At 35.5% G+C, this 27,365-nt stretch overlaps 1 protein-coding gene across 3 annotated transcripts in view; it reads right to left on the bottom strand.

Moving 5' to 3' along the window:
• The window catches only part of LOC142337750 (uncharacterized), a 32,540-nt gene extending 5,461 nt beyond the window's left edge, over window positions 1-27,079 (bottom strand). The window contains exons 1-8 of one of the 3 annotated variants that reach the window (XM_075387242.1): window positions 26,489-27,026; window positions 19,076-19,175; window positions 18,210-18,364; window positions 17,539-17,801; window positions 16,588-17,329; window positions 16,020-16,455; window positions 5,897-6,046; window positions 5,605-5,733 (exon numbers count right to left, since the gene is read on the bottom strand). In XM_075387242.1, coding sequence (XP_075243357.1) covers window positions 5,605-5,733; window positions 5,897-6,046; window positions 16,020-16,455; window positions 16,588-17,329; window positions 17,539-17,801; window positions 18,210-18,364; window positions 19,076-19,166 — 1,966 coding nt within the window. In that variant the 5' untranslated portion in view covers window positions 19,167-19,175; window positions 26,489-27,026. Of the gene's footprint in view, window positions 1-5,604; window positions 5,734-5,896; window positions 6,047-16,019; window positions 16,456-16,587; window positions 17,330-17,538; window positions 17,802-18,209; window positions 18,365-19,075; window positions 19,176-26,488 lie in introns of all 3 variants that reach the window. The other 2 variants (XM_075387243.1, XM_075387244.1) reach the window with 2 other exon arrangements.
• Between the last annotated feature and the right edge of the window lie 286 nt (window positions 27,080-27,365).

The raw sequence follows: 27,365 nt of genomic DNA, 5'->3' as shown, positions 1-27,365 counted from the left end.
GTATTATAACACCAAACTTACTACTATTTTGAAGCCATTAGCCAGCCTATTATGTGGAAAACAACTTGGCTTCCGAAAACATAGCTCTATTGACTCACTGGCAGAAACGTCAGAAATTAAGACACACAAGAGTAAAATACGTACTACTTTTAGTCTCGATTTGAAAAAGCTTTCGATACGCTTGATACAAATTCTACTAAAACTTGTTGCTATGGGATTCCCGTTAATGCTCTAAAGTGGTGCAGTAGTTACTTGGTAACCGAAAGCAGGTCAAGCTGCACGGAACAAATAACTTCTCTACAACAACTAAACAACAAAAATGGTTGCTGCCCGTTCTCGCCTCCCGCGAACATATCAAATGCATCAGAAAATTCAGTGGATTACCTATTAGAGGAAGAAGCGAGATCAATCCTATGATTTGTTTGGAAAATATGATGTCTTAAGTGTATGATCTTTTTAAAACTGTCCTGGTCTCAATCAATGGGCATCATGGTTGTTGCTCGTCCTCGCCTCCCACGAACATATTTATGCCTACCTACTTGAGGAAGAAGCGAGGTCAATCCTATGATTTGTTTGGAAAAAATGGCGTGTAAAGTGTTTATGAACTGCATGTATATGATCGATTTAAAAAAGCCCTGCGCTCTATCAATGGGCATCATTGTGAGCCGTATCTCAACGCTTTGTTTGCGCATGAACAAATCATCTCGTTCAACTAGAAGCAAAAGTTGTGTAACTGTGAAACTTAGCCAGAGAGACACAATATATTTTAGATACTCAATATACTTTGTTATCAGCGGAGGTTCGCCCTGAAAACCTCGCCCACTTAGCTCTTGTAGATCTGAATAATCTGTCTCATCGATTTCGTGATAACTTTTTAGTCGGGAATAGTGAACTCATATACAGCATATTTTCTGGGTAATGCAAACTAGCATGTTTTGTCTTCAATTATTTCACAAATACTCTTTGCGGCTCATTGTCTCATGCTACCAAATATGCAAAATAGAATTGCTTTTCATTCGCAGAAACCTGACCTTCCAAAATTTTTTAGTTTTTAGATATGACCAGTTTTTGTGATTTTTATTTGTTTCCACCGCAAAGTTTGGAAATTGTTGTTTCTAGAGGAGTTTTTATCCACTGCAGCTGCTACGAGTGCAACTGTATTGAGCATTGAACTTTAAACTGCGGAAAACAACTAACTAAAAAACAAAAAATTACAAAAAAATATTTATCTTAAAACAAATTATTGAATTAATTCTCTGAGTTCTTGCAGATCCTAACCCAGGGCTGGTGCTGTGTAGGCCTTACGGCCTTGTAGCCTGTCCTCCCAGGTGAGCGAATTCCCGAATAATTGTTCCGACCCCCACTTTAGTGGGGAGGGAGGAACTATATACTCAACTGGTTTTTTTTTGTTCAGTCAATTTTGGCCGATCGATGTATTCATCGTAGAGAATTGTGAGTGGTATCATTAAAAAGCCCGTCCAGCTCAGAATACGGAATTAAAAAGATTTTTTCGATTTTCGTTTTTAAAAGGAGTTTTCGAGGTCTAAAGTTTTGTGAACATTCGACTGTTTTTGTTCACATTTTCAGTAATTTTTGATAAAATTTGGTACAATTTCGCTAATATAATTCAAAATAGGTTAAAATTTTTAGCGGCAGATTGTTGTTGTTACCGTTAGAGATAGACGAGCGTTGCTGAATCGTTTGATTGAATTTTTTTCGGCTAAAATTTTTGATAATACTTTCAAAATTCAACCTTTTTTCATCAAAATGGCACAAAATATGCTTTTTTGGTCCACTTTGTTAAAATTTGCCAGACTTAGTCACCTAGAAACCTTAACACAGACTCCATAATCTCAAAAAGAGCGCTAGTTGCAATTAGATTCCGTATGGCAGTCTTCTGGAATTAAAACTTTTGCCGTTTTTTGCAGATTTAACTCGATAATTATACAAAATGCATCGTTGTTTTTTTAACATTTGAAGAACTCCAATCAAAAATTGGTCTTATTCGCAAACATTTGGAACACTTGGTTGGTTTGCTGGGCGCGCAACAAAATCAGGGAGAGGTTCGATAATATCATGGATTCTTAGAATCAGAGACTTTTTGGTTTTTATTTTGATGCTGCCTTTTTTCAAAATATTTTGCTTTTGTTTTTTTAGTGTTAATTACTGACAATATTTTTTTGTTCAAAGGTCCGTTAATGACAGCTACAATTTATGTAAATTTGAGGCTGCATGCATATACAGTGTGTTTTCAGAGAACCAAAGGTTTTTTATGGCTTTGAGGAAGAGTTTTAGTAAAAATTTAACTGAATTCTTGTCTTTTGCCTTCAATTGTTATCCTTTTGGCAGTGTGATTTTTAAGTTTAACCACTCAATGATCTAAATTTCTTCCTCTAGAGGTGCAGATAAACCTTTTCTATTCATTCGGTTGTTACCTAATGTCTCTTGTGTTATTGAAAGTATTTGTTTTAAGGAAATTTCTGTGGTTTTTGAACTTGTCAATTTTTTGTATTATTTTAGTCAAAATTTGCTTATTCTCAAAAAGTACCGGTCATCTTTTTCCTCCTTATAGAATAAAAACCAATTTTGTGGCCGATTGTTTTAACAGAAGGTATTCTTGCTTTTGGTACTACGAGTTTTCATTCCAAATTTTCTGATTTTTGTTCATAATTGCCCATTTTTGCTGTTGTTTTTGTTTCTTTTGTAAATTGTCACGTTATTTAACAATTGAACTGAAAAAAACTTTACAACATTTGAAACTGAACATAAATTTTGTTTTCATAGCATATGGTTTGAAGGGCTGCGACACCGTTCTCTTGCAGAAATTGGTAAAGTTTTTTATTTTTGCCCTTTATTTGTTGTTAATTTTTGTTGTCATATGCCAAATATTGTGTAATTAAAGGTCTCACTGGCCAACTATAGAGAAACAAATGAATTTAATATTTGATATCAGTAGATAGCTAATGGTTATTTTGACTTTCGAATTAAATTTCTAAAAAAAGAGTAATAGTATTCTTCAACTTATCATTTTTGTTCTGGTTTGCGTTTTTTACTTCGTATTTTACTATATTGTATCATTTTCGTAATTTAACCTCATTGTTTAGAGCTCTTTTTAATGTTTCGTTGAATCAAACTATAATTTTTCTATCGTTTAAACGTTTTAAATGATGTCTTTAGGGCTTAGACAATTTGTTTCAGCAGAATTTTGTGAAGTTAAGTTACTTCAGTTTTTGTGGTTCTCTTTGTTGTCACTTTGTGATAGTCGTTTTACAAAAAGACGTTATGATGATCAACGGACACGCAAATGAAGATGTTACATTCTCGCGGTTAATATCTTATAATTTTAATGGCTTCAAAACTGTGGTTTCGTAAAGTTGTTTGTGAAACTTATTAGTTCAGCTTGTATTTAATGTTATTTTATAGTCTTATTTTTTAGTCTCATTAATAACAGTCGCGATTAGTTTTCCAAGTAGTTGCAAGACAACTTTTGTTGGCTATGAATTCTGAAAAAATTTGTTTTTAATAAATTGATAGATTTTTGAGATCTGCCAATTTTATTTCTGTTAAAGTGTAGCTAAGCATCTCTATATACAATTCACATCATTTATCTATTGAAATGCAGTGTGTTCTTCATAAAGGTTTTACTTTCCTCAAATGGTCTTTCTTATTGGAACAACTAGTTTTCATAAAACCAATTTTCGTGATTTTTTTTATATTTGCCCCTTTTTTGTAGGTTTTTGTTTTCTTTTCACAGTATCACAATAATGGGCTTCATTTGTTTTACAAATGTTGTCACCTGCAAAATTGCAAACGAAGATTTTTATTGTTTTTTATGATCAGCTTATTATTTAATTGATTGGGGGGGAGGGGGGGGACAACGTTATCGTGCAAATTTTTCGTTTTTGCCTGTATTTGTTCTTTTTGTAGTCGTGTGACATATCCTGGGTGACGAAAGGCCTCAGTCGCTCTCTGTTGAGGTTTAAAAGACTCTCTCAATGATTTCTTTTGATGCGTAATGTTTCTGATCAGTTCGAGTTTAATTCTTTTAAAAAAGGCAATGTTTTAATAAACTTTGCCCCTTTTTCTCATTTCTAGTCCACTTGTTGCCAAGTCGCATTGAAGAAAAGTCCCATATTTTGTTCCGAAAATGTACCGGTTAATCCTCTGAGTATAAATTTTATCTGATACCATTTTGATTTGGTTATTAGTGGTTTTCAAAAAATGGACAACGAGATTTGGTCGTAATTATTATTTGTAACTATTTGATTTTTATTGCCGTCTTTTCTGGTGGTCATATTATTGTAGCCACAGGTCTCATAGGCCCTCTAGAGTAGATTGTTTTATTCTTTTAGTAGTTTGTTGAACGATATGTTGATATGTTAATTTTGATATGTAGACAATTAAGTGAAAAATGTAGATGAGCGGGGTCGGAACTTCATGTGCAAACGCACATTACCGAGCCGCCTTGTTCATTGGTAACCTTATAAATGTACCTCTACTTTGTTGCTGTGCAATCAACTTTCCTAGAAAAATAAAGTCTTTCTTTCCTTCTTTATTTGATTAATATTAATTGTACTGTATAAATTGTTTCAGAGAAATTGATTCTTTTCATTTTCTTTCTTTCGCTTTTGTATTAATACACCAGCGGTGTTGATGTATTGGAGGGGAAACTCTTAGCAATATAGCCTGCAAATTGAAGCATGCTTAGCATCAAAAACTTAGAACGATGAACTCTGCCACAAAACGTTAATCTTGATTATTTCCTTTGTAAAGCAAACAATTTTCGAGATTTAATTTGCACATTTGCTGTGCTTGTTCTTTATTGTTGATGTTTTTGTCTTTTCCGTATAAGTAAACATAGCCGGCAGATTGCCGGAATAGCTGCGAAATAGACTTGCGTGCCTTAAAATACAGATGGAAAAAGATACAGAAGTGAGTTGATAATAGTTATCGCCGCCGCCTATAAAACTTACAAGTTTATTTCAAAGGAGGCTGTTTTTGGGTGCAAAAAAATTTTTCCTGTCGCGTCTCGAACCGGCGATCTCCGGATTACAACAGTCAGTCGCCTTAACCACTCGGCTGTCGGACCATAGAATCTGTTTTCCTACAATCAACTTTGTTTTAGGAACAGATTCTGTTTCTGAATAACCGCAATTTAGGTCACGCAGAAAGCGTGAAATCAAGCGCGAAAAAGCCATTTAAGCAGTGACGAGACAGAATGTTCTAGAACAAATGTAAAACGAAAATGAAGCGTCAGACGACGAAACAAAAAAAAAACCAAGAGCACCGCAATATAGCTACGCTCAGCTTACAGCTTCGCAGCTATAAAAAAGGATATGACCTCGTCTGATCAAGATTTAAGCAGAGAACCTACTGACAACTGTCCAATTATGTCGACTAGAGCTCTATTGACTGCTTTTAACGTGGCTGTTGATTGAAACGATGGCTTCAAATTTTAGCGAAGTCAATCAAGCCATTTGTGAATTGCAAATTGTATAATGATCATCAGGTATCATCTAGATTGATATAAAATTGCATGATGATGAAATGATGTACATAAGTGACTGTCGCTAGAGTAAACATGGAAGACGAGACGAGACGTACCAGGTGATCCTGTCAGCCGTTCTGAAGATGTTCGAAACGCCTTTACTTGATGATCGAATGGATTTGCGAGTGTCGTACCGTGCTGAGGTTGTGCTGCCGCTTCCAAACCTACTGACGGTCGAGGTTGTCCTGAAAATGCATCTCAAATTAAAAAAAGGCAAGCAAACTAAAACTCAATGAAGGCCAGTCTTTCCGATAGTTTTTTTTACTAGCCGTGCAATTTTATGATAGCCAACCCGACTGCGTATTGAGGCAATATCAAGAAAAATTACACTCTATAATGTGATCTAACCTTGTGGGTAATAGAACTGTTTATTTGCAGATAAGGAGTTTGATCTGTTGAATAGAGGGGAGGTATTTTGTTGTTGTTGGGTACCACCTCCTCCGATAGTTGGCGAAGGTGCCGGACTGTGGGGAGGTGAACCTACTATGAATTTCACACCTAAATCAAAAAACCTTTGCCAAAACATGGCCAAGGTTAGCTGTTAACGCTTATGGACATTCAGAGAAAATTCGAGTGCCCGGAAGCGCTTGCAACTTTTTGAACCATAGACAAAATTTTGAAAAACTTTGAAGCAGGGCATACCAATAGACGAATGAGATCTTTGTTTGTGCCCCTACCTTAGCGCATACATATTATGTGCACCACCCAGCAGTACGCGCCAAATTTTTAGATAATGGTTTACTATGTAAAGCACGTGTGTTACAGAGGGGGGGGGGGTATATAACATACTGGGAGGGGGCTCAAACGGAAGCACTCGTTAAATTGTAAAGCAAGGAAAAGATTGCACTGCGCGAGACGATTTTGGCTTTTTTGCCCGCGAGTTCTCCGATGTTCTCACAGTAATTTGAGAACTCAGTAATGTGCCATCTATCATATTGCACTCTATTGACCTTGAAATGTTATCGTAATATAATAAGTAGGTGTGGAAATCAAATTTTCGTGAGTTAAGTAAAAAAGCATAAACTAACCGATCAAAACTGTATGACTGAAAAACTTAGATCAGAACAAAAAAATAAAAAAATTCTATCGAACGAGCTCGCTGACTAATTAATTTTTTAATAAACCAAATAGTCGGATCTCGACAGAAAACAAAACTGCTGTAACAAATGTTCACCTTGATCTCTATGACGAGAAACAAAATTCTGAAGCATAACGCCGCTGAAGTATACCCGAAAATTTCAGCCTTAGTAAAAATCGCTTGTTTCAACTAATGAGTGATTTCCGATTGAGTTCGTCAAATGAAATCATTCAATTAAGTTGATTCAATATTTTTTTCGTCTATTTACAGGTGACTATTGACAAATGTTTGTTAAAAGGTGTCTATTGATAGCTTGTGTATCAAATAAATTAAACTTTTACCGATTTACGGAATAATTCAATAAAAAAACTGTCATTAGTCGATAAAAGCAAGAAAAAATCGTACGCTAAAAAAATGTTTTATTTTTTACTGAAAAATACCTCCATTGATCCATAGCGACTATTATCATAATGACCCCTTCTGAAAACCTTCCTTAAAGAACGAAACTTTACCGCAGGTAAGATGAGATTTATATTATAGACACGTTACGATATTTACGAAATTGAGGAATTTTTCACAATTCATGATAAGGTCAACAAATTGCTCATAAGCGGCCAAAATGAGAAGTAAGGCCTATATGATGTATTATTAAGATTCAAACCACTTTTACATTCTCAAAAGCGTGCCTTAAAGTAGGCATAAATAGGGAATATAGATACATTCAGTTCGGAGAGTTCGCTCAGTGACAAAAAACAGATACGTAAATCGTGCAAGCTCTTATCTCAATTCCGCGGTTAAAATTTGGACACTTATGTGAAATTCCTCTCAATTTTTCTGGAATTTGCTGAGGTATCTATTTCTCGCAATGATGTTAATTTCAATGTATTAACATATGGAAAACGAAAAAGGGATACACACATCCAGCAGATTTGCCCGTGACGATTTGGGTATACCTCTGCGCCGTTATGGGTTGTACGAAAATTGGCTGCAAAGTTACTTACAAAGTTAAAAGAAACTACCCCAACAAATTATAGTACTGAAATATCTCGCTGTTGAAGCTTAAAATAGCTAAACTTGAAAATTTCTCCAAATTTTTAATTCAAACGTAAATTCAATTCAAATCAACCTCAAAATAATCAAATTCCAAAATTCGAGACATAATTTGAACGCTTTGAACTCTCTCGCAATTCTCTCTCGCTCTGAACTCTAAAATGTGTATTGATCGCTAGAAATCAAACTGTTAGCCAGCAAAATGACCAACTATAGTGAACTTATTAACAATATCGATGATAACAATTTAAAAACCTTATGCTCTGTCCTTACAAAAGATCTACTGGAAAAAACCCAACAAATCGATTACCTTGTTGCTCAAAACAAGCAAAAGGATAAAATTATAATTGAACTTAAAATGACATTACTTCGTGAAAAAGAGAATTAGTGAGCAGGAGAAATATAGTTCGCAAGATTGTGTCATAATTAGCAATATGCCTCTACTTAAAAACACGGATCTAATTTACTCAGTGTGTTACTTTTTAGACAAATTCCTTGGAATTAAGTTATCTGCTGATGAACTCAAGGCCTGTCATTTTCTAGGATGCCCTCCGAGCTCCCCTAATATTGTCAAATTCCTAATTTAACCACAAGAATTCCGTTTACAACAGACGTACCATGCTGGCGGAGAGGGAAAACGAAAACCCGTTCAATAAACAGCCAACCTTTATACGCGAATGGCTACCAAAGAAACAGCGTGAATTACAAAAAACCGCGGAGGATAACAGACTGATTACAACTGCATATAACTACAACGTCAAATTGTTTATCGAAGGTACAGACTGTTCATGATAAAGTCAGATTGTGGCCAGTGAAACCGACATTGACAGCTTAATAGGACAAGCAGTTAGAAGGAGGCATATAGGCGACAGTAACAGTGAGACTATGAGCAACAATAAGGATCCGCGCGGATCTAAAGAAACGCCAACGATTCAATATTGCTGTCCAACGAAAAACCAAAAAATAGACACGGTTAATAAAGCGATGGGTACAACAAGTGACAAGATTTTTGGCGAGGACTGGGGACATTTTAATCATGGCGGTATTAAACAAACATTAACTTTATTTTACCTCAATATTCGTTCTTTGAGATGCCATCACAATGAGTTGAAAGTTTTTTTAAGTACGTTAACAAATAAACCGGCAATTATTGCTCTTTGTGAGACTTGGCTGACAGATAATGACACTTTGGAACTATATACTTTAAAAGGGTACCAAAAATAATAGCCAAAAACCGAAAAAACAAAGGGGGGGGTTTAGCGTTTTTGTGAGCGATGAAATTTCTTACAGTGTGATTGACTGTCAGGCAATTTTTGAAACGATAAGCAATAAAATTGGATCTGGAAAAAATAATCTCAAATTATGTTTGCTATATAGACCGCCTAGCATGCGAGTTGAATCATTTAGAGAAAATATTTAGAAAAAAAATTTATTCAGCTTAAAGAAAATTGATGAGAATTTTGCAATTGTTGGTGACCTTAATATCGACAGTATCAAAAACAAATCAAGTTTGTATGTAAATCAATATATTGAAATTTTGACCAGTTTCGGACCAAAAATTCAAAATGTTGAACCTACTAGGTAATCTAAAATCATCAAATACTGTATTGATCATCTGGTAACAAAGAGAGAAAAAAAAGAGTTGAAACTGCTAAAACATCCATCAGCGATCACTATGCCCTGTCATATAATATTTTTGATTATACGTCGCAAAAACAACGAAGAGAGGAAAATATAAGTAGGAATTTCTCGAAATCGAACAAGAACGATAAAATTCTTAAGCTACTCTTCCTCTTATTTAATTATTTAAATAGTTTGGACGTTAATGATCCCAGGTACATGCCAAAATTTGCACAATCAGTAATTTCTTGTTTTGATCGTTTTTGCGCGTTAGAAAAGAAAAAAATATAAAGACAAATGTTGGATAAACCAAAAAATTAAGCAACTGCAGGAAAAAAGACAAGATGCATAAAAAATGAAAAATCACAATGACTCTGAAATTAGAGCACTGTACATAAAATTACGGAATAATTACGTTGACGAAATTAGAAAACATAAAAAAACATTTTTTTGATGTAACTTTGAATAGATGTCGGATCAAAGGCATTTTCAGCATATACAATGAACTAACAAATAGAAAAAAGAAAACAGCACCAAATTTTGATGTTGAAGAGTTCAAAATTTTTTTTTACCTCAGTAGGGGAAAAGTTAAATTCTAAATTTATCTCCAAGCAATATCCTGCTAGAGGAAAACCCACGAACGAGAACACGTTTGCATTCTTTTTGATAAGTGAAAAAACTGTTTTTGAAATAAAAAACTGAAATTTTCAAATTTAGCGGGTTTTGATGGCATCAAGTAAGATGATTAGGATAGTTGCTCCCGTAATTTGTCTACCGATTTCAAACTACATAAATTTTTGTATATGTAACAAACTGTTTCCAGAGTAGGTCAAAATACCCCGAGTTATTGCTTCACATAAAGAAGGCTCATTGGACGACCCCCGTCTAATTATCGTCCTATAAGTTTGCTTCCCGTCGTTGGAAAAATAAATGAAAAAGTGTTTTTCAACAAATGACCAAGTTTATTGAAAAACATAAGTTAATCAGTCAATATCCATTCGGTTTTCGAAGAATTCTTTCAAGTGTTAGTGCCTTGAATGAAATTACTGAGTTTGTTCGTGATACAAAAAACAAATCAATGAATGGTATGAAATATTTTAGCGATCTAAAAAAGTCTTGGATACAATTGACCACAGCTTCCTTCTTCTTAAGCTTGAAAAGATGGTTTTCCGGGGAAAATTTAAGATTTACTGAAAAATAATCTACATAATCGTAAGCAATATGTCGAAAAGAACAATGGAAAATCTCAGATATCAACTATCCATTTTGGTGTTCAACAAGGATCTGTACTAGGACCACTTTTGTTCCTCTTGTATGTGAACGATTTCACGAAAACTGCAGAGAACTCTCAAATAACTTTCTTTGCCGATGATACGGCAATTTCACATAAAAGTTACTCAATTCAGTCGCAAAAAATGTTTCAAAGTGACCTTGATAGTTTGTCAGCGTGGCTTTATTCCAACAAATTAACTCTCAATGTTAAGAAGTGCAAAGTTTCCTACTATGGCAAAAGACAGGTCAACAACTGCTTCAAATTGATTGATCAACCCATTGAAGAAACAAACTCAATTAAATATCTCGGTGTCCATATTGACACAAAACTATCGTTTAAGGACAATGCTGATTACGCCTGTAAAAAGTTAGCCAAACTCAACGGATTACTGTATCGTGCATACAATTTCATACCAAAAAACATCCTTAACTGAATGTTACAATTCATATGCTAAACCTGTTATTTATTATATGGAATACTTTCATATGGCCGAACTAGTCGGTCATAATTAAATCGCATATTACTTCAGAAACGCATCTCGCTTGAACCATTTGCTTCAAGAAAAAAATCGACAGCTCAAAGCAGTGATTTATTCAGTGATTTAGACATTGAAACAGTTTGTGACTTGTTTTTCAAGGCATTGATCAAAGAAACGATCTGTCATCGGCCACGGGATTTGTTCAGTGATGGTTATGTTGCTTCTCGTAAGACAACAAGAGCCCAAGTAAGAGGCGAAATCCGAGCTCGAATAACTATAACTGCCACACAAAAAAGGTCGCTTGAAAACTCCAAGAACTTGTTGTATAATATTTTGATTCGGCTAAATGTTTTGCCTATGGATTTGGAGTCGTTTGAAAAAAAGTGAAATAGTTCATCTTAGTGAGTTGATTTATCGGAGATTATTGCGTGACAATAGGGAGCTACTATCAATGTTTTTTCTAAATCATAAATTAATAAACGGGTATAAAATATGAGTAACCAGCTCTTTTTGTCCGGGTTGACTTTATATCCATGTCTGATGTGATGTTTATTGGTATATTGTTGATTGTTATCAAATTGATCAATTTATCTCATTCTAGTATTATTGAATATGAAACTAATTAAATTTTTGGCAAGTTCTTTAAGTTTATAATTTTTGCATTTTTTTTTCAGATTCGGTTTGTTTTCTAAATCAAGCACCACTGCAACTTGGTTCACAAACCTAGACATACAAAATAGCACAACAGCGTAGAGAAAATACCTAACAATTAAGCCGCTGAAATTATTATCTCTGAACTTGTCAGATGACCCAGCAGTCCTTAAAAGCTAATTGTAGGAACAACCGGATACAAATCGCAATGGGCAAAAAGAATAGGTCGAAAACGTCAAAATAAGAGAAAACAGAACAAAATTAGACTCAATTTCATCGCTCTCATTGCAAAATCTACTTCAAATTTAAACCAATCGAATCAGAAAAGACAACAGCATTGCCAAAAACGAATTTAGGTAAAAAAGGGAGAAAGGCTATAGGTTCGAAAAAGCAACATACCACTAAAACATACCACTAACTGCCTAAAACATACCACTAACTGCAAACTGGTAGAACGTAGCTGACAATTATCAAATAATTGAAATAACTGCTCCCGTACATACCATTAAATTTCAAAAAAAATACTGTAGCTGAATAAATTGCAGGGTTGGAGGGGAATACTTGGGAGGGGTGAGCTGAGTGCAGTCTCAAAAGTCGTGGGCCGAGCGAGATGGGTTTTGGATGGACGAGTGAGAGGGGGGTAGAAGATACAATCGAAACCGTCCGAAAATCTTCCTCTACGCTATATTTTGTCTTCTGAGCAGCTTCGATGAATTGTACATTTAGACTAGCGAAGCTCTAAAAGAGGTGCTCAGAGACTTAACTATGTTTGGACTGCACAAGTTTATCCCGCTTTTGACGTCAATCGGTTGACCGAAAATTTGCATTAAAAACATAGTTGGAAGATTGCCAGAAAATAGCCGCAATAGCTTCGTAGATGTTTTTTTAAAAATGGTGATACGTTATGTTTTGATTGAAAATCTGTTTTACTTATTGCTGCTTCTTTAATCCGGCCTCAAATACACTACAACAAAAGTGACAAGCACTCATTTGACCTTAACTCTTTGAATTAAAGTAAGGAAAAGTCAATTTTTGAGTGAAGACGTCATTTTTGAGCCAGGTGCGTCACGTGTGACCAAAAATTTTATCTGTCAAATGAACAAAAAACACTCTCCAAAGTGAAAAATGAAGTCACGTACGCAATTCAAATGAAATTTCATGAATGAACCAAAAGCAGATTTGAAGTGATTGTGACGTCTTATATTCGTAAAAAATCCTGCTGACAAAGAAAAAAAATAGCCGGAAGAATTCCGGAACGGACTCCAAGCATCAAAGTTTCACATAAAACCGTACTTGCAGCCAAAAACAATGACCGCTGACTTAAAACAGGAACTCTTTAACAACAGATCTGATCAAAAAAATTTGTAAAATTCACACTGCTGTCATAACAAGAAAGCATTGGCGTCATTGTCAAAAGTTAGAAGCAAAAGGATCACGGTATCATCCAGTAAGATCAAAAAAGCCGCATGCATTTTGAACAAAATAAATGGTTTTGCCTAAAAAACGAAGTGAAATCTTGATACCGCAAAGATTCATTTCATGAAACGATTGGCAACATTGAAAAACGGTTGAAATTCTTGGAAAGATCAAATACTGATACGCTGACAAAAACTGATAGGGCTAAACACTGTCATGAAATAAAACACAATACTAGAAGAATGAGAACACCGCAATCAACTCTGCGGGCCAAAAGACACATTGCGAATTCATAAGGCAGACATTCCTAGCAACTAAACTGTATTTTTCTGTACGAGAAAGGATACTAAAAGTAAGGAATCAAGATATTTGTTTTGGCATCACAGCAAATGAGATAAAAATTAGATATAAATCTTTCTTATTGGCAACAGCTTAAACAAAATGAGTTAAAATTAATGCAAAAATAAAATTCATCAAGAAAAAGACAAATGAAACGGAATAAAAAAAGCAAAAAAATCGTTTCACAGTAAAACTGAGGCCCCAAGAGTTTTTTCAGAAGGTCATAATCAATTAAAAATTTTAAACTGTAGTTCAGAAAAATCTCAGTTCCAAATTATAAAAAATGAAACAAATTGCAAACAAGAAATGAAAAAAAAATCACCTAGGAAAGAGGTCAGATTGATTAAAATTTTAAAACAACCGATAAAGCCAGAGCAACTAAACTATAGAAACCATAGTCCCACGAAAATGCTATAAGGACAAATGCTGGAATGTGGATAGCCGGCAGATTGACAGAAAATAGCAACAACAGCTTTGTAGATCTGCAATCTCAAAAAAATAGAAGAGACAAAATTTTTCATTGAATGCAGCGATATATATACTTTGGTTATGAACCTGAATAGATTATTGATGCTTCTATTAGCTGCTCTTAAGGACCCTTATAAAAAAACCGACAAATGTCGGAAGAATTGCTCTTGAACGACAGGCGAGGCAATTTAAATCAGGGGGTGTAACCTAAATAATATTTTCTTTGCGGGTGCAGAAGCAGTTTACCACGCCGGGATTCCAACCATTGACCTCTCAATCCCTGACCACAACCACTGCCCACTCGGCTATCAGGCCCTTCATCTTGCTATGCTGCAACCGATATTATTTTTGCAACTAGCTTTACTTTGGAGTGAGAGCAAAAGAGATCACTCCAAAATGAAGAGCGAAAGCATGAAAAAGTCACCTGAGAAGTCAGAGAATGTTCTAGAAGAAAAGCGCAAAATGGTCAAGCAAAAAATTTGCATAAAAAAGACCAACACGTATACAATAATTGCTATGAACTTCGTTCAAGAGCAATTAAAAAGTCAATTTGAGAGTGAGGAAGTCATTTTTGAGAGTAAGTCAAATGTGACCAAAAACATATTCACGCGAATGAACAACTTAAATTCGCTCCACTGAGAGTGAAAAATGACATCACGTACGCAATTAAGTTAAAATCGTAACACACATAAAAAAACAAGAGGGGGCCAATAATAGCTCCGCTACAGCTATCTCTGTGCGGCTATTAAAAAACAAAACTGAACAGAAGAAACAACCAAAAAACAAAAACATCTCATTATTTAGCCTTTATGCTGAGAAAAACACACTGCCATTCTCCTCTACAAAAAAAAACAAAAGGAAGGAAAAGAATTATAAGAGAAAAGATTCGAAACATTAAATTTTCAAAAATCTAAAAATTATTCTTAAAATATTCTTGAATAATTTTATTAGATTTTGAAGACGCAAAATCAAAAATCTCGATTATTCAGAAAACGAAAATGAAATCACCGAAGGTGCAAAAAGACAAATTGCCAAAATTGGATAAGCATTTGTAAAATTGTAAATTCCCGCGCTAGAAAGAGGATTCCAATGCATGGCACATTAAAAGGAAGGAAATTGCCATAAGCACTGAATTTCGAAAATAAAAACCCAAAAATCTTGAAAATCCAAAAATGAAGAAAACCATGAAAAAAAAACCAAAATTAACTAAAAACTTAAAACTGTGCCCATTTTACACTTGAAACGCTTGTTTAGGCTCTCAAAAACACTCTTGTAATGATATTTATGGGTTACAAATTTAAACAATATCAATTGAAAATCATTTCGCAAAAAAACCAAATTACAACCAAAAACAGGGGCGAATTGGACGAAAATAAGGCTAAAGAGGGTTATCTATATGCTCCATTCTGTCAAAAACACTTTTCAAATCATGAGCATCAAACTTCTCTCGCTATGCAAAATCTGTTCACCATGATACTTTTACTCACTTTTGCTTTTAGTTCAAAATGCCGCATGAACAGAACTACTTCCTGTAAAAACAAAAGAAGAGACCAGTTGAAAACCAATACTCCCCTTCCTGTAAAAACCAAGAGAAGGTCAATAATAGCCTCAGCTATCGCTTTGCGGCTATTAACAAAGGCCTTCGTTTTAGAGCAATTTACTTGGGAAATCAGCACATAAGAAAAATTTTGGCTCTGTCAGTGAAAACTTTTCTACACCTATTTTCTCGCTCCCTTAGAGTATTACATGAACCAAAAACCAGTCACTGTAACTCTGCTGTCGACTATTTTACCATATTGAACTAAAATCTTTCGTTAAATGTGCAGCGATGACTTTTTACATCCTATTTTCTGTACCACAACTACTCTTCGGTTAGCCAACACACCTCTAGTTCGATTAGACTCTCAAAGATTGCAATCATAGCATTGCTATCATTTTTCAGCTGATACAAGAGTGATTGCGTATTATCAAAAGTCCCCAATAACGCAGGTCAGCAATATCAACCAAATTTCATCATTTTTGTACTACCTAATCCGTAAAACCCAAAAAATTCGAGTGATAAACTTTCATATAAAGTACAAGATTTCTAAGTTCCAACCTTGAGAATCAGTAATGATCCTATGTCTATCAATTGGGCTCACACTACCGAGAGGTCGTTGCATTGGCTGAGAGCCTTTAGCAGGCGTCTGATTGTGGCCAAGTGCGTAAAGCTTCACATTCTGTTGCTGATTGCTTACTGTGTAACCATACTGATTCTGTAACTGATTATTCTGTTTCAAAACGTGCTGATGAGTTTGCCGTTCGTAAGGCTGAGGTTGCTGGCTATAAAACGGACTTTGATCACTTGCATCGCTGTTTCTGTTTACTCTCGTTTGGTGGTTCTGGGGATATGGAATGTTCTGAGGCGGACTAGTTGAGGGTTTAATCACACGACCGAACTCATCAATGTTGCTCGGGACCAATACGAATCCTTCAGGGGTGTCCAAGTCGCTTGTGATTGTTGAGGACATATTCTGAGCATACTCGTCATCGTCCTAAAATGTTCTCATTTCGGAACTCTAATCAAGGATGCCATTACTTAAAATTTAGAGAATCCGTTGTTCCGTGAAACAAACGGTCTATAGTGTCAACATATCATATTAAATGAAAACTTAGGATTCACTCACATGACATACGACTTGATCAGTCACTCCACAAGTCGGCCCTTCACCAGGCAATCTTGGCTCTTCTTCGCTTGCATCCGAAGACCTCCTCCTGGTCATCATCTGCTGCACTCCGGCTGGCACTGTTGGCATCCCCTGTGGGGGGCTGTAACCAAGTTGAAACATATTGGTTTGTCTGTCACCTCTCCCAGACGAATTAGGTGAACCCCCTCCAATGAATCCTCCGGTCAAAACTGGACTTCCCGAAATCCTCCCACTCCACCGCTCATCACAATCATCTTCAGCATCAGGAGGCAACCTTCTAGAACTTTGAGGAGCAGTCTTGCTATATATCTGGTAAGGGTTATTCGAACCATCGCTGCCATGCCCACTTTGGTGCCTATTTTGACTGGGAATTTGACTCGAAATTGCATCCGTATTTAAAAACGGATGAGCGTAGAACTCCTTAAAAGTGCATCGATGTTCGGGATCCCTTCTGAGAATCATTAGTAGCAAAGACTTCAGACTCGACGAAGCGTGTTCTGGGACATTTGGCCGCAAATTTGGGTTGTTCTCGTAAAACGCTCGAAGTTTCTGAGGATTTGGGAAGACAAATGGGGCCTTTCCAACAAGACACTGGAAAATAATGGTCCCTACTGACCAGATATCTGCTCTCGAATCGTACTCCTGATGCATCATGACTTCTGGTGCCATATACATCGGAGACCCACAAAGAGTCACGGCCATAGCATCCACTTCGAGATACCTGAAAAATAATGATCGGATAAAATTGGCATATATAAAACTGAAGATTGGAGAAGCTGATTTTATTTCTCTTTCAGTGTTTCATTTCTTAACATAAAAAGCTAAATGGAGCTAAATGACAAGTTGGACGTCATGGAATTCAATAAAATGCAAAACGACCTCATTCTTCTTAGTACGGATCGCGAAGTTTCAACACCGAACAGAACCAACCTAGCAAATCCGAAGTCAGCCACTTTAATTCTGATATCTTCAGGTAAAGGACACTTGACTAGCGGGTCGAAAGCCAAGAGCAAGTTCTGAGGCTTCAAATCTCGATGCACAATGGACTTATCGTCCATCAATTTGAGAGCAGATGCAATTTGTTTGAGAAACATGCGAATGACTGGTTCGCTGAGAACTTTTTTCTTGTTAAGATAGTCCTGCAGGTCACCTCCATTGCAGAACTCCATGACCAAGTGGATTCCTGCTTTATCCTGAAAATGCAACAGTTATTAATTTACAAGGAACGAAACAAAACTTGTATGTGAATACCAATGACCTATCGACTCTCTCCACAATAGACACCCTCTCCTCTCCTCTTCATTCTTCCTCTCCCCTCCCCCCATTGGAGGAATCCATAACAACTATATACCGTAGTTATACGGTAATGGTGTGTTCTAATCACGGGGTTTAAAATTTCGTGGTGCAGTCTTTACTGAGAAAAAAACTTAGCACACAGTCGAAATTCTTCAGAATAAAATTACGCTGTTCAGGATAAATAATTCTATTGTCTAACACCCAATTTAAACATTCTGGCCATTTAACAATTAACATTTCTTAAGTTGCACGCCTAATGCCGAAAAGATTGCCATATTGGAATGGTTGGTAAATTTTGGACTTACTTGGAAGCAGTCATATAGTTGCACAACATTGTGGTGTTTAAGCTGCTTGAGGATGGATATCTCATGTTGCAGCAGCTTGGGATTTTTGCTCACATTTTTCTGCTGGATGTACTTCACTGCAACGGGTCGCTTTGGTTCCTCTTTTAGAGTACGCCCTACAAAAATGTTCAAAGCAATTATGATCACAATCTACGTTGATCAATCCCGCCTGGTGCCTTTAAATCGCTGTTAAACTGCCGTTTCACACTTCAGGTTAAATAAAAGGGCTCAACTCGCTTTCCTATTCGAAGCAAAAATCTCTCCGTTCTTCTTACACCTCTCGATAATTACTTTTGTTCAAAATTTCCAAATGGAATCTGTTATGGTTGCAGGATTGTTATCGTATTCATTACTCTTTGGGTGAGACAACGAATAAAAATGATATCGATGTTTGATTTGAGCATTATAACAATAATGCAATTTGATCTATTGATGTTCTTTTCGAGCAAAAACAAGTTCATGAGGAACCGCAGTTTGAGCTGCAATTGTGATTTTATAAAATCTGCCATAGTTTCCGATGCAGTCAATTCTAGCTGTACTTAATGATTCGTCCGTAATAAATTAACGACACCAGTTAGCAAACCGAGAACTTGGAAAAATTAGATTACAAGCACAGGCCATTTTTGTTTCCGTAAATACAGCAATACCAGAAAAACTCCATTAAGTTCTTTGTCGATTAATATAAACATTAATAGGACCGCTAATATAAGTTCAATGCTCTTGTAAATTGAGCTCATCGAACAACTGTTTATGGACACTAGTTAGTAGTAGTTTAACTCGACCTACTGGCCTAAATCAACAAGTTTAATACCCACTCAAATGCCAACCTTTGAAAACAATGGCGAATGATCCATGTCCAATGATACAGTCTCTTCGATATGCATATTTTCCACCAATGTTAATTTCTACATTAGACATCAGCGCTATCTGAAAAAAATGAATCTTAAATATAAAGCTGTAGGATTATTACTAAAACTGAACTAAAAAACCATAAGTTCAAGAACATGGCAAAAAATTGAACAATCCTATTTCAATTTACTGCCATTTATTTTCTGATTTGGAGCTACTCTCAAATTGTGTGCTACAAGTTCCTGTATTGGTCAACATTTCAGTGTGGGAACTTCGTTTCCGATTTAACAATCTGAAGTGTAACAGTGAGAATCAATGCAAGTCAAACATGATAAAGTAGTCCGTTCAATGATCTTTGACTTCATTACTTCGAACACATCCCCAACACCCGGTGCGGTTCAAGAATCAAATCATTCCTTCATTTCTTTACATTTCAATTAACAAGTACAGTAGCATCCAAGTACAGCAAAGCAAGCCGATCTAAGCAAAACATCTAAAAATAATGCAGAACAATGGCGTACCCAACAAGTTTTTTTCCTTTCTTGCTTCAAAAAGGGCAGCATTGGATATAACATTGATAACAATAGAATCATTCAGTTTGAGGGGTTCTAAATTTCAAGAAAATAATAGCAATAGAAACTAAAGTGAGTCGGTGCCAACTTGTAATTATAGCAAACTTCAGACATGAAATGCAATCAAAATTGATACAATCAAAACTGTCCGTTCCGTTAAAGGAAAGTTAAAAATGTAGCCGAATTTTATAATGCTCATAATAATTATCACTTCCATCAAATTCAGTAATTCAAACTTTAGAAACAAAGTTGATGCTGCTTGGAGAACGTTTACAGAAAAAAGAAGACGAAATAAAGAGAAGATAAAGCTCTTTTTTCGCTCTTTCCCTTTTTAAATTGTGCTCTTTAAAGTCAATTTCTTCTTTTAACAAAACCGGCGGTAGTTTCTCAAAACTGTCAGCTTTACTTCAATTCTGCTTTTTTTGTTTAAACAAGTAAATTAAAAATATAACCCAGGGGTTAAATATTACAAGTTTAAAATTATATAAACAAAATTAGTACAATGTTAAAAATTAGTGGTTCCGTAATTTAAAGGTAAAAATAACTTTTGAAGCCATCAACGTTCCTTTCCAACGGTACAAGTTTGAATTGTTGGAGCAGATGCTGTTTTAACATGCGTTTAAACTTTGAGCGTGATCTGATAGTGCGGACTTCACGCGTAAGTTTATTCCATTTTTGGATGCTTCTTTTTTGTAATGATCGACTGCTCGACCTTAAGAGAATTAGCTGTTCAGTTCTGTTGTTTTTTCTTACTAAGACATTACCACTTAGCAAAAAACTCTCAGTGCCGTCTGATTTCAATAATGAAATATCATTCTTAAGTTTTGAAACACTCATCTGGCTTATTAAAAGTTCTGCAGGCAAAATGTCAGATTTTACTGAGATCAGTAGATCTCTCAAACTTTTTTCTCATATAGCAAACTTTTATTCCCCAATTGATTCGTCGATTAATTCGTTGCATTGCAGCAAAATTCAAGTTCTGAAAAAACAGAGCACTGAATGTTAAATGAGAAAGGACTAGGGATTTGAATAGCATCAATCGTGCTTAGAGGTAACTGGTAACGTAAAAGGTATATGGATCTAATCGCTGTGGCCATATTTGATAGGACTTTGTTGAGTTGTAAATGGAAATTTAATTTAGAATCAATTTTTATACCCAAGGTTCTGCAGTGATTTCTGGTTTAATTTCTTGTCCCCGAAAAACTATTGGATCAAAATTTTTATTTTCCTTCGAGACGCAAAGAAGTTCAGTTTTACCGGTATTCATGGTTAATTTGTTTTGCTTTAGATAATTATCTGTTTTCTCCAGTATTTCAGAAACACATTTTTCCAGTTCGCTGACATTGTTTCTGCTCAAATGGAAACTTGTCATCAGCAAATTGAATTATGTCGAAGTTTCCTTGTACCTTTTCTCCACAATCATTAATGTAGAGAAGAAAACCTAGTGGCTCTAAAACCGTTCCCTGTGGAACACCATGATTTGTTTCCAACCATTCTGAGTAAACATCTTTTATCTTAACGCAGTGCTGTCTGTTTTTAAGAAATTAAGCAATTAATTCAACTGCACTTTCTGAAAAACCGTAAGCTTCAATTTTCTTCAGAAAAATTTCGTGCGATATTGAATTAAATGCTTTAGCTAGGTCAATAAAAACAGCAAATGAAGTTATCATAGTTTTCTTGTAATGCTTCGATTAAGTGCAAAACAGAATCTGTAGAAGACTTATGTTTTTCAAATCCAAACTATAACATTCAAAATTTTTTTGTTTTGCATAAATTCGTTAACCTGATTGAGAAGTATACGCTCAAAGAGTTTGGCAAACATTGGAGTAATTGAGATAGGCCTATAGTTCTCGCAAATTTTTACGTCCCCTTTTTTGTAGACCGGACTAATGAAAGCAAGTTTTAAATTTTCCGGGAAAATATTTTGTGGGTTCCAATTGGAAGCTTGATTGCCCAAGCATTAAAAACGCCTGGACCCTGAGGCTTATTGTTGTCGAGTGAATCGATGGCATCATATAGTTCACTTAGTGTAACTGTTCTGAAGCAAAAATTTTCCCTAACTTCTATAAGAGAAATATTTGGAGCGCTCACATATTGTCCATTGTATAAGCCTAGTCTTTGAAAACTTCTATTGAGATAATTTGCAAAATCAAGTTCATTTTCTACTTCTGTTTTACCATCGACTAGTTTGTCTATAACGAGACACTCCCTTTCTTTGCCAATTCTTTTTTTGATGAAACTCCATTGTTCTTTACTTGTTGGTAGTTCTTTGAAAAATTGTTTGCAAAACTCGTTTTGGGCAGTTTTTAAACGCCTATTAACCAAATTTCTCTGATATTTGAAAACGGTATGCGCTTGCACCGATGGGTTCTTTTTCCAGATATTAAAAAATCTCTTATTTTTGGAGATTTCCTCTCTCAGCTCTTTTGTCAGCCGAGGTTTTTAAGCAATTTTTCTTTCTGGTTGAAAGCTTTTTATAAGTGGAGCGTGAAACTCTAGAGTAGTACTGAAAACGTTTATGAAAACATTGTACATGCTATTTACATCGTCACATTGATATAAGTTACTCCAGTCCTGATTTGAAAGATCAAGACTAAATTTATTTGCATCGAACTTTCTTTTGTTTCAACTGATAAAATTTTGCTTCCTGTTTTTAGGTTCAACAAGAAAAATGGTTGTGTATAAAACAATCAAGTGATCCATTTCAACTGATGGCGAAAAAATCTGAACATCTTGAATTTGGTTTTTGCTGGAAAACCCATGATCAATTAGTGTTACGCCTTGGCTGGTGGCTCGTGTTGGTTTTTCTGTGTTTGACAAGGTAAGGCGGAATTGCTCGCAAATTCATCCAGTAAAGTGGATTCTCTTTAGTTGAAATAATTGAGATTATAATCGCCAAAAAGCAAAACTTCGTCAGTGATTGAGTATGCCGAGGAAGTCTCTGATGTTAATTCGTCAACGAAATAGTTTCCCAAGTTTTTATTTGGACAACACTAAGCATTAATTAGGATTTTGCTAAGCGACAGCCCAGATATTTCTACACATAAGGACTCAAAAAAGCTTTCATTGAGTACATTTAGATCATTTCGCTGTTTTGAAGATATGTCCTAGGAACCCAGATGGCAACACCCCCACCCTTGTTTACTCCTGTCTTTGATGACCTTGATTTTGAATAAAATTTGTGTTTCGGACTCAAAAAATTCTCTGGATAAATATCTGTTGCATTCAACCAAGTTTCAGTTAGGACCACTATTGTGTTTTGAGTCAAATTTGTCAAAAAGTCAGTGAAAAAGTCATATTTGTTTTTTAAACTGCGTGCATTGAAAAGACAAATGTTTAGATTTTTGCAATCTTTTGTAACTATTTCTATCAGCATGTCCGATTCACGAATGTGAGAAAAAGGACCCGGATTTAGATGAATATCACCACTTAGGAGCAAGCGCATGAAGTGTAAAAGAACTATATTGCAAATACTAAACAATCGGAAAAAGCGGAACCTAATTTTCTCATTATAATAATCATGATTTTGGTTGTGTGACATAACAGAATATATAAATTTTTCATTTGAAGTGCTAAGTAAAAATGCAAAAACTATTAGTTTGGAAAAGCTCATTTTTACTGACAAAAAACATCAAGTCACACAACCAAAGGATTGATTAAAAACGCTGAATTTGTCGCAGTGCAATGTTGTTTTGTGACACAGTAATATTATGCTGTAGATGATAGCTCCGAATACTCTTGACAATTTTTGTACTCCAGCCAAATTTAAGTAAACATTATTAGATATTTCGGATGTTCTAAGGTTGCATTTCAAAACCTCTACTTTTGTCCATTTAAATGTTCCGTTTAACTCCAGAAGCAATATTTCCCAGTTGCTTATTGAAATCTCCAATTTCAATATTATTCGATTCACGCCCATAATGGCCATTTTTAACTTGTGGACTTCATAAATGAGAATTCTGTGAGGTTTCAACTTTTTGATTGCTTTTGTAACAGTTTCACATAATATTGATGCTGCGGCCACCCTCGAAACACCCTTATCTATACTATTATGACCCGCATGAAAAATGAAAAGATTGGCATTTTGCTCCTGACGAACTCTGTTCGACTGTTTGTCTCAAATCAATAATTGTTGCAGAGGGATAAGAATGAATCCCAGTATCATAAGAAATATCAGAATGTCGTATTTTTTTGTATGTGCTGTATGAAATTATAAGATGGTTAGTGTTTCTGTTAATAAATTTTGGAAAAAAAAACTTTAATTCCGACGGCTCCAAAAAATTTGTTGAATTTTGAATATTGTGACCCATTAAGTTTTCCAATAGCGAACTGTTCTGATCGCGACTTCCGATTGGAATTGATCAATCATTCCACACTGGTACGCGTTTGCATTATCTTTCAATTCTATCTGCTGCTTTTGTTTTTCAATGACATGATTTTATTCTGAGATCGTTTGAGCTTGTTTGTCGATTAATTGTTTCTGTTCTTGTACGATTTCTTTTTTTGCTTTAACTGTTTTCGCATGTCCTCGATGGTGTTGTAAGTCTTGAAAGTTCATTACTCAATTCAGTTTTAGTCTGCTGAGGCATTTTTAATCAAAACTTTGGTTGGATTTCGATTTACGCAGCAAATTGCATTTACCAACTGTTCTGCTTTTTGACTTTTTGCTTTTTTTTTGCTTTCTACTTAAAGTACAAAATTCAGTCACATTGAATAAAAATTGAACGTTTTCCAACTTGATTGGCCGTAGCGGCCGAGTGTAGCGCGACCGACAGCACATCATATTAATCAAGCGGCGACAATCTGATTAGTTCGCAATTTCTTATGTTTGTTGTAATTTAGTTTAGTAGAATCAAATAATTTGGCCAGTCAAATTCAATCATTCGGCACCTTTTACTCCTTCGGCTCTGCACCCGATCGGCTGTGATTTGTAGCACTACAACTTTGCTATTGAAGAACCACTTCGTTCTATATCAATCCTAACATATAAAAAAACGAAAAAAAAAATCAATCAAAACATCAAAACATATTACCCAAAGTTTATCCCAAACAATTATCGTCCAAAAAACTCAAATAGTTAAACAAAAATGAAATTTGAGCTGCTATGGCCATTTAACTGGATTGAATAAACGATTGAAAAAACAGGAATTAGAAGCGTAGTAATTTCAATAAAGATTTTGAGTATTCTATAGAAAGAAAAAAAAACAAACAACAAAACAACTATTTCAGCATCGATCAACATTACAATCAACTATAAACTGTTTATCAGCGTCATCAAAAAATCAGCTATTCGCAAAAATACCTTTTTCTTCATTCAGACATTCAACATTGAACTAGCAAAGAGTTCGATAAAAAAAATCTGAATCATTTGCTATTCATTTTTGTTTTGCCAGTAATTAGGTTTTATTGTGTTGAAATAAGGACAAGAAGTTAAAAACATAACCGACAAAAGTTGGGCGAATCGCTCTCTAACGACCGGCGAGCGGTTGGCTTTGTCCGTAGCTCGGCACGGATTAGCTAGGCTAGCTTTAGCGCAATTGAAGGGGCGGGGCGCAGCGGGGTGGGGGTGCACCCGGGGGCTGATGGGGTGGCAACAGTGAGGGCGGGGGGGGGGGGCAACAGCGCGTGGGGGGTGGAGGCAAAAGTGGGAGTGGGGGGTCAATATGTGGGGGTGTCTCAACCTCTAAGAACCGCCCTTCACTCAATAAGTATAAGCGAGTATAAGTCTCCAAAACAGTTTGAGCTGAAAGGCTCTAAGAGCACTTAATGCCCGCTGGGCGCAGGACAAATATAATTGCTACAAATTTCGTTTGAGAGCAATTAATAACTTCTTATAAAGGTATCTCGTTTCATAACACTTGCAAAAGGCAGTTACTGATAGCAAACAGGCGCCAAACATTATTTTTTACGTCTGTGCGACAAACCCCAGCTTGTAAGGTCATTAATTCTTGGGGGAAAAACTGACCAAATTTTATTTCAGCATTTTGTTGCAAATTGATGTAGTAAAATTGATGTAGAAGTAATTTTCTTTCAATTGTCCGAACATTTAGGAAGAACAATCTGGCAAAAATGAGTCCAATAACGCAAGAACAGCTTTGTTACAAATCCGTAACATAACCGACTAACGTCGGGCGAATTGCTCTCAAACGACCGGCGAGCAGTTGGCTTTGTCAGTCGCTAGGCACGGTTTATTGGGGCTAGCTTTAGCTTAATTGAAGGGGGGTAAGTGAGCGCAGCGGGGGGTGCACCAGGGGCTGATGGGGTGGCAACAGTGGGGGGGGGGGGTGAACCATAAGTATAAGTATCCAAAACAGATTCTGTGAATCGCATATTTGAAGACTAGTAAGCTGAAAGGCTCTAAGAGCACTTAATGCCCGCTGGGCGCTACCTGTTTATCCCCTTCTTGAGGATGAAAAGTCAAATGGGTCAGACGAAAAATCGGCCAAGCAAAAAATGCATAAAGCAGACCGACAGGACTAATATAATTGATACAAACTTCGTTTGATAGCAATTAAAAACCAAATATTCCTTTCAGAAAAAAAACAAAGTTTTTTTGCTGTTGCAGCCAATCGTGAGTATCATAACACGTGAAATTGGAAACGGAAGTTGAATTAACTGAATTTAACGTCAAGCAACATGCTTTCTAAAATTCCATTCAGAAATAGACGTATAAGGTCTCTTAGTAAGAAATTGTGAATTAAACTATAACTATTTATCTGAAAAAGAGCATCGAAATGAGCAGAGCCTACATAATTTGATAAATCCAATTTCATTTCAAAATTAAAGAGTCCAAGAAAATTTAAGTAAAAGTAAACTTACTTTATGAGGCGTCAGTTTTAATCACCAATACACGAAGATAAATAATGTTTATTTCTTCGCTGAAATAAAATTACCAGCGGATTAATACAATCGTGAATGCACTCTTAACAGCTGATTAATTTTGTTCAATTACCAAGAGTGAACAAATTTTTACTATATTTTAGCAACAGCTGTCAAAATACAACTCAAACTTAATTTGATCAAAAAATGAGATAGATAGAAACTACAATGTAAAATTTTTCTCGACTGCTGGATAGAATAATAGAAGCTGGAAATGGTTATAACGAAGTTAGTAATGAAGTCTCACTTTGAGCTTACCGATCGCTTGTCAAAATTGAACTAAGTTTACCGAGTAAACATATCGTAATGCTGATTAAACCGAAGCTTTCAAACCACCAACCAAAGTAAAGCTTCGAGTTTTTGCTGACTTAGTTTGTCTTGGGACTCTATAGCAGATACAGACGCTTAGTCAAATGAGTCGAAAATTAGTACGCCAATTGTAACCCACATAGAAATCTTACGATCATAGAAAAATTAATTGTATGAAAAAAGCAAAACAAAAACACAAAAAGCCCAGCTCTGATTTAGTTCTGATCCTGGAAAAATTTTACAATAATTTACTCTAAAGAAAGCAAAAAGAGAGAAAGAGTCGATATATAGCAAATTTTTTATACAAAATTTACAAAGAAAAGCCTTTTTAGCTTAGTAAGATTCGCATTTCAAAAATAAAAAATTGAAAACACTAATCAACTCAGCTTTCAACAATAAAAATTTAAAGTGCGCTCTACAGAATGTGCGTAGAACAAGCTAAGCTGGGTAATGACTGGGAAATGCATTAAAGCTAGGGAAATTGTTGACTGGTACAAAAATTTGAAAT

The sequence above is a fragment of the Convolutriloba macropyga genome, chromosome 4, assembly GCF_964194025.1.
Source record: "Convolutriloba macropyga chromosome 4, txConMacr16.3, whole genome shotgun sequence".
In the NCBI taxonomy this organism is placed as follows: Eukaryota; Metazoa; Xenacoelomorpha; order Acoela; family Convolutidae; genus Convolutriloba; species Convolutriloba macropyga.
This window is presented reverse-complemented; position numbering and strand designations above follow the sequence as displayed.